This window comes from Limulus polyphemus, unplaced genomic scaffold (assembly GCF_000517525.1).
Source record: "Limulus polyphemus unplaced genomic scaffold, Limulus_polyphemus-2.1.2 Scaffold6435, whole genome shotgun sequence".
NCBI classification, from domain to species: domain Eukaryota; kingdom Metazoa; phylum Arthropoda; class Merostomata; order Xiphosura; family Limulidae; genus Limulus; species Limulus polyphemus.
The window spans coordinates 30,145-38,349 of record NW_013672045.1 but is presented as its reverse complement, the minus strand read 5'-3'; the positions used below and the strand labels follow the sequence as shown (position 1 = coordinate 38,349).

At 33.5% G+C, this 8,205-nt stretch overlaps 1 protein-coding gene across 2 annotated transcripts in view; it reads left to right on the top strand.

The window, feature by feature from the left end:
- Window positions 1-294: 294 nt before the first annotated feature.
- Window positions 295-8,205, top strand: part of LOC106473716 (mediator of RNA polymerase II transcription subunit 26-like) — a 31,785-nt gene continuing 23,874 nt past the window's right edge. Inside the window, exon 1 of one of the 2 annotated variants that reach the window (XM_013934395.2) lies at window positions 295-1,673. In XM_013934395.2, the coding sequence (XP_013789849.1) occupies window positions 1,611-1,673 (63 nt within the window). In that variant the 5' untranslated portion in view covers window positions 295-1,610. Of the gene's footprint in view, window positions 1,674-2,784; window positions 2,925-8,205 lie in introns of those variants that run through there. The other variant, XM_022402114.1, reaches the window with a different exon arrangement.

Sequence of the window (8,205 nt, the reverse complement as noted above, 5' to 3'; positions counted from 1 at the left end):
AACACTTATAGCCTCAGTGGTTACTGTTTAGCTAGTCATAGATAAAGTTATAAACCTTAAATTCGGACATCTTAAACTATTACATCTGGCACGTTATAATGTGACGTACAACAGACGGGTTATAAAATCAGCCAACATTCCATCAAAGCTGTTGTCCAAGATGTCAGTTTGAGAAACTGGCATTTCTAAACGAACCGACATTAGAGCCACACCACATATATGATGTTACATTGTTTTATTTCGTAAAACATTCTTTATGCAACTTATTATCAAACACGAAAGCTCGGCAAAGGATGTGGAGAATGGTAATAGACAAAACATTTATTGTATATTCAGTTTCCACTTTCACACCACATAGTATACTCAAGTATCATAATTACGGTATTATTATAAATCAAGCTTATAAAAGCTAACAGTTGGTGTAATTTCACATATATTGTCAAGAAATGATTTGCAAAGATGCTTTAATTGAGAAATTATTTCTATGTTAACTGAAAATCGGCTGATGAATTCTGAAATAAAATCCTCTAATTAAGGGAAGGAGTCCAATATTCCGTACTGACCTCACTGCTGTTTGCAGGTGGATTGTTTAGTTACTTAGTTTTGGGGTGTGTGTTGTTGTTTTTTCTCCACTATCCAGGCATTATTAATTTAAACAGCAAGTATCACTTGATACGAGCGTAGTAACTCATTCCCCTAGCATGATCATGAATATAACGAGAAAGAAACAAAGGCTAAATATATATTCGTACACAAAGAGTGCAATAATAAATCTGATTTTGTTACAAATTGACTAAGTTTCATGATAACGGAAAGGAGCTGACACCAGGTTTAAAAGCTAAGAAAATACTTTCAGCATCATAGTATTCTATTCTCTTCTGCCTATTCTATATTTACTGATAAGTATTTCTTATTTTGGCGGAGGGATCTTTGAACAATGCTTCTAATTCGATGACGAGGAACCCACTTTGAGATTAATAATGGCTGGAGACGGCTTCTAAGTATACTCTTTTCCTTAATCGAGTAACAATATTGGCAAGAGAAGATTGTTCACATTGAAAATATTAAAGCATATACCGATAAATGCACTGATAAAAATGACAAAAGTATATATAATCCTTGACGTTTTTTATGTTATGAAATGTTAAGTTAAATAACAACGACTTTTATAGTCAATATTTCATTCAATTGATCTTTCCATACTGTTACAGATCGTTTCAATTTCTTTTCGAACACACGGCACAGTCAAATCCATTTTTGCACGGTTTCTGGTCGAATAGCACACAACACAACAGCGTGTTAAACGACTCCCAAAGAGAACGTAATATACCCCCTCCTTTATTCAACATTCTACATCAAGGGCAACGAAACGCGCTTCCTATATATATAGTTTTCGGAAGATTGCGCAAGTCTGCCTACAAAAGCGTCATCTTCGACAAACTCCGACAAAAAACGTCACTTTCGGCTGCTTGAAGACAATCCCACAATTCCATTATATCATATGTCCGCCATACTGGTTGGAGCGGTACATTGCTCATAGAGCAGTGGGAAGATAGCATACATTTACACTAACACTGAGTAACAGTAGAACCTGCTTTTAAGTACGCCACATGCAGCATTCTCCATTTGAAGTTAAGAAGAGATTATTGAAAGCATTAGACAAGGACAACAATGTAAGCTAAATTTATCTCGTATGAGCTTAGACTTCAAATATTTTCTGAATCTATGGTTATGCGACTTAACCTACGGACGACACTTAAAAGCTCTGAGTTCAGAACTGTAACTTGTATTAAGAACTTAGAGTATTTACTTTGTGCCCAGAGAAACCTTAGCTGTAGGGAATATATTACATAGTACCAGTATTGTAGTACACGTTAGTTGGTACTGGTAGACAAGAGTTAGGCTTAATGTTAAATTGTGTTTTTAATACCATTTAACAAGAAATACTTACTTTACCAACACGACAATACCAAGTTATATAGTTTACATTCCTCGGGGGAAAAAGCTATGTAAATTTCAGTAAATAAAACCTCAGAAAATATTCTGTGAATGTTTGCATACAAGTACAACCTAAATCGTATGGCCTCACTACACGAACGTCACGGATCATGCGCGGTCGTTCGATGACCGGTAAACTCGTACTATTACCAGATCACACCGCGGCGTTTGAAAGCCTTCCGAGAGTTAAGCCTAACTTGGAAATATTTAAATGTTTTAAATTTGAAAGTAGTTATAACATTCTGTTTTACTAATAACATAAAAGTTTGAGTTATTAAATACTGATTCGGAAATTGTGTTGAGAAAAAATACGAGCAACTAATTTAAGTAATTACATTCTATACTACATACATTGTTACAACTTGGACTGTTGGACTCGGAGTAAGAATAATCGTGAGATTGTGTTGCGTGTCTTAGGAACTATAATATTTGCATTTCCTAAAAATAACATGTAACTATGGGCATGAGATTGTGCTAATTGCAAAATAAGTAAGACGTTCATGATTTCAATCTCGAACAGTGCATAATATATGATTACTAGTTACAAAAAGTTAAGAACCATTTGGAGAGAAAAATTCCATTAAGTGATGATTGACTCAATAACTGTTTGAGTCTAGTACTACTACTTTTGCAGTTTACTCTGAGTCTGAAGTTAAAAAATACTATTTCAACAGCCTCAAATTAGCTCTGTTGTTACCTATTAAAATTTGAGGTAGGTTAGCAAAATAACTTAATGTTACAAATTTCAAAATTAAGTTTTTAATTCAGAGTAAACTGCAATAGTACTGAAATTATTTCTATTAACCATACTAATGATATGAGATATCCAAACATTAATGATTAACTTCATCAAGACTAAAGTTTTAGTTTCAATGGCTAAAACTGAGAAGGTATGGAGTATCCTCAGGCACTGATTTATCTTTCAGGTAAGATAACAGTATGAACACCAGAAAATTTTGCAGTGGATTTTGGGCAAAGTTGAAGAAAGAGACCAAGCACAATGTTAAAAAAAAAAGCGAAAAGTAGTATTTATTAAAAATAAAATAAAGATAGATGACTGCATGGTACTAAAGAACAGTACAGAGTTCTTATTCAGAAGCAGACCTGGCTATGATCTGAAGAAATACTACTCAATAAGGGTACGAAAGCATGAAGTCAATATATTACATACAAAAGCATCATTTTGCCCAAAAGTTTCCATGCATTACTAACCTTGTTAACTCTAGTCATCTCTTCCAGAAAATTGTATGCATTTCATATAGCATTGATCACTTCCCAGCAAAGGTAGGGAAGATGTATCCTTGAGATTTCAAGAAAGCTTACCATGTGGTCAAAACTTTTACAGAATGTACATAGTTTTTACAAATAGATTTGGAGAAAACTTGCACTGTTAGAGGATAAAATAATTTAGAAGCAGAAATCAAGGAAGTATGACAGGAAATTAGAGTTGGGGTAAAGGCTGCTTAGGAGGAGGGTAAGAAAGAGTACTTAGATTACAAGGGTGCATTAAAGAAATAAAAGTAAGGCTATATAGATAGGTTCGCCCCCCAGTAGCACAGCGGTATGTCTGCGGACTTACAATGCTAGAATCCGGGTTTCGATACCCGTGGTGGGCAGAGCACAGATAGCCCATTGTGTAGTTTTGTGCTTAATTACAAACAATAGATAGGTTCAGGTAAGCAGTTTCTAATAGATTTAAACCTTTTGCTGCTTACATAGAGGAATAACACGATCGGCAGGCTTACATAATGGTGGGGGGGGATATCTCATTAAGTATACTGATAGTTATCTGTAGTAGATAGCACAAGAAGAGTAGAACCAGATTTTGCTTGCCAGATGCTAAAATGCAGGACATTACAGAATCTATTAACAGTTTGGTTGCAAGGAACATTTAATTTTTGTAGTATATGTAGGAACATTTGATGCTAGAAACTGTAATCAGAAGAGCTGATTGAAACATATAGAGAACTTTAGGGATAAAAGATAGATAAGTCTGGCTCTTTTGGAGGTGTTCTCTCGAGTTAGATGCAAGAATGAATTACTTAGCAAGATAAAAGATTATTAGGGACTTGCTTAGAGCAACGAGGTTGGACTTGTGGGATAGTTTTCAGGGAAAGGGTGAATTATATGCTAGAGATGGGTTCCACTTAAGTAAGTTAGATCATAGGATGTTTGAGGAAGGTCTAAATATATTCATTAGTCTAAAGTTCCGTAGTGATGAAAATGTTTGAAAAATTGGGAATAAAGTAAAGGGATAGATAGTACAATCAGGGATTTGGGAAGATGAGATTTAGACAATAACTAGATATATATTGGTGTGAGATTTAATGGCATAGATACAAGGATAAGCTTAGTTGCTGTACCTTAGTTTCCAGCTACCACGTTGAAAATGCCTGATGTTAGAATTTCTTATGATGTAATTAAAACATAGAGTTCATCTGTAGCCCTGAGTTATAAATAAAATAAAAAAATCATAATGTGGGCAATAATATGTGTGGCATTAGTTGATATAGTGGGTCATTAGTTGTTGTGGGTGTAAAAGTATCTTCCTCCAGGGTTCATACGGGTCCTTGAATGCATTCTTGTAAACTGAAGGAATTTCAATAAAACTTGAGTCATTGAAAAATGTTCAACTTTTGATATTTCATGTAAAAAAAAACAAGAAGAAAAAAAAAATATTTGTGTCTGATGTGGAAACTAGAAGTGAAATAACTGAATGTTTCATTTCTATGACTTGTATTTCCAGTTCTTTTCACACTCCCACTTTTTATGTATTCTTTTGTATTTACCATTACACTGCAATACCAAACAAGATGATCACATTCATTCTGAACTTTAGAAAAATTAAGAAGTTTAAAGAACGATAAAGCTTCAGGACCAGACAGTATTTGCGCAAGGATTTTGAAGAAGGTTAAGGACTGGATACGTAAGCCACTTGTTACTATTTTTCGTACATCTGTTAATAGTGGCAGGTGTTATATGATTGGAAGTTGGCTAATGTTACTTCTCTCTTTCAGGGAGGGTAAATTAGTTTTATTTCAGTGGTGGGAAAAGTTTTTGGGAGTCTAATAAAAGATGTTTTGTACAGTCTTTTGGCATTCTGTGAAGAAGTTCTTCCTTATGTAGGTATATCAGGGTAAGTGAGTGGATCTGGTTTATCACAAAGGTGCCACATAAAAACTTGTTAAAAATAAAAGATCCTTTTAGGTGTGGGGAATAAAGTTGATTCATTGGATGGGGGAAAAAAAAGCAGAGGGTTGTTATAAATAATTCAATCAAACTGGATTAACCCTTTAAACACGGATCAGGTTTTGACCTGTGAGAATGTTTATGTGGTTAAATAGAGTTACATTCAAAATATTATTAAACAACTTTGTTATCGTTGTATTTTTATGAAATTAACATCAACTTTTTATATTTTTATTTTAAAAAAAATGTGTTTTAATCTTAATCTGGACTTCTGTGTTGTGACACATCTTTATTTTCTTTTAGTTTGTATAACTTCAGAGTAACACTATCTGACTTATGAGGACAATCTGTAAACAATTCCAAGGTCAAGTGTACAGTTTCAGTATCTTTAACTTCTCTATTTAGTGAGATCTCAATAACTTTTCTCAACCCATAACAGAAGCATTGCCCATCTATCCTTAACTTTCAAAACAGTATTCAATACCACATGTTTATAACCCAACAGGAAGAGCTTGTTTTTTTATTTTAAGCTTGAAATGGTCATTTCGAAATTGGTGGCAACAGACATGAGACTTGAGGACTTGATTGGGCAGAAGCTGGTAAAGCAAAGTTGATGCTCGTAGCATTTAACAATTATTTTTTCAACTTAACTATCTCAGTTAGAAAACCCAGTTAAATTATAATAAATGTTTTGGAAATTTACAGACAAATTTTTACTATAAATACCTTATGAAAAGCTCTGATTTTTTGTGTATGATAGACTTGTAATGTTCACAAAAAGTTTGCCAAATGTTGTGAAGATACACTTAATATATTTAAATTTCTAATATGTAAAGTGTCATGATTTTTATGCTTGTGTAAAAATGGCTGACCTATACGTAAAAGGTTAATATTCCAAGTGAGGTAGGTGCTTCAGGGCTCAGTTCTAGAACCTTTTCTCACTTAGTTTAAAATCAATGATATAGATGAAGAAATGGTCAATAAGTTACTTAAATTTTCTGATGACTATTAAGATATTGGGTGCTGCTAGCTGTGAGGAAGATGCTACTACTTGACAAAATGATTTAGATCATTTAATGAGTTTGCCAAACAAATGCCTGATGACTTTTAATTATGATAAATGTAAGGTAATGCATGTTGGTTGTCATAATTTGAATTGTAAGTATAATTTTGATTGGAATAACCTTAACAGTGTTGTGGAAGAAAAGTATCTTGATGTTCTGGTTGATCAGTCACTTAAGCCATCCAAGCAGTGAACTGTTGTTAGTGGTAAGACAAATAGAATTTTCAGTTGTGATTACAGAAATATTGAATACAAGTCTAAAGAGATTATAACTTTATTCACTGGTTAGGCACAGTTAGATTATTGTCTTGTCTCGACTCCTTATTTTAGAAAGGATGAAATTGTTGAAAAGGGTTCGGAGAAGGAGTACTAGAATAATACATGTAATGAAAAGGTTAACATACAAGGACACTTTAAGATCTCTGAAACTGTTTTCTCTTGAAGAAAGAAGACTTAGAGGAGATGTGATCGAGGTGTTTGAAGCTGTTAAAGGGTTTGATAATTTTGATGCATCTTATTGTTTTTATACTAAGAAGGACTGGGTGACACAAATGTAAATTTTTGGCAGGTAGAAGTTATCTTTAGCTAAGTCATTTTTTTTTTTCTAACATTCCAGAGATGGAAAGGTTATCTTGCAGGGACTGGTTAAGATCTCTTGATTTATTTTGTCTTGAGAAAATAAGGGTAGGAGTTGATCTTATTGAATTTTATAGATTATCTGGAGGATAAACTTCTTTCATGTTTTTGCTATATTTTAAGATAATGGGATGAGAGATCATGAGTTTTAAAATGCTTGACTTCAGTTGGGACATTTTATATGTCTACAGGGATGAGAATTATCCAACGATTGCAGTTTCCTGTTTTTATAGACACACTACTAACCATTCACAAGAATAATGCATATCCCACCAGAAAGTAGTTACAACTGAAATACTCTTGCATTTGTGGCAGTAAACCTTTGTTAGAAGTCCTGGAAGTAAACACTGGAGTTTGAAAGTTGTTTTACCAATGGGAACAGTCTTTCTAAATCAGGCTTGGTTGTGTTTGATAGATTTGTACCATATTAAAACTAGCATGTGGGTTTTTGTCACGTACGTTTCAAGATGAAAATTCACGCAAGGTGAGAGAGATTGCAGGGAGTAATTCTGCTGTTCATGGCTCAACAAAATACTGATGCTTGAACACAAAGGAAATGGTGACACAAACTTAGCAACGTTTTTCAAAAGAATAATGTCCTGAAATAGTGAAATTTAGTGTTGTGGAAAGTTAATGTATTTTGTACTTTATTAATGCACAAATATCAATATCTAAATATTAAGTTAAAATGCTGTAGATTATGGTGCTGATAGTGAATTCAGGTTTGCTTGCTATTAATTTCCAGATTTTTTAACCTGACCTATTCCTTTCCTTGATTTAAAACAGTGATGGAAATTATGAATTGGTTACCATTGGTACTAGTTGTGGCCAGTATGATACATTTTTAAAGTCAGGTGGAAATTTATTGTATTTCATTATTAACGTAGCATATTCAAAAAGTCAAACATAACATTATCTTAACTGGTGCCATTAGTGTTCTGTACTAGAGAAACTATTTTAACCCCTTTCCAAATGCACCATTGTTTATCCCCTGTACAGAACACATTTTACAGTAATTTGATTATAGTGTTGTGGACTTTGATTCATTGCTTAAAAGCCATTGTTTGTGGTTACATGTTTTGTGATGTTATACTTCATCTTTTAGTATTTCTCAAACATTACACGTGTAATACATAGGTCTATTGATGTTGGTGAACTAATTTACTTGGATAGATTGACCTGCAGTGCACACTTTAAAGGCATTCTGTATTCTTCAGTTCTTGTTTGGAATTAATCTTGGAGGCTTCTCTGCTTACTACTTTTGTTTTTTTTTCTGTTGTTCAAGTGAAAGCATTGTTGTTAGAGCTGGGTGATTAGTG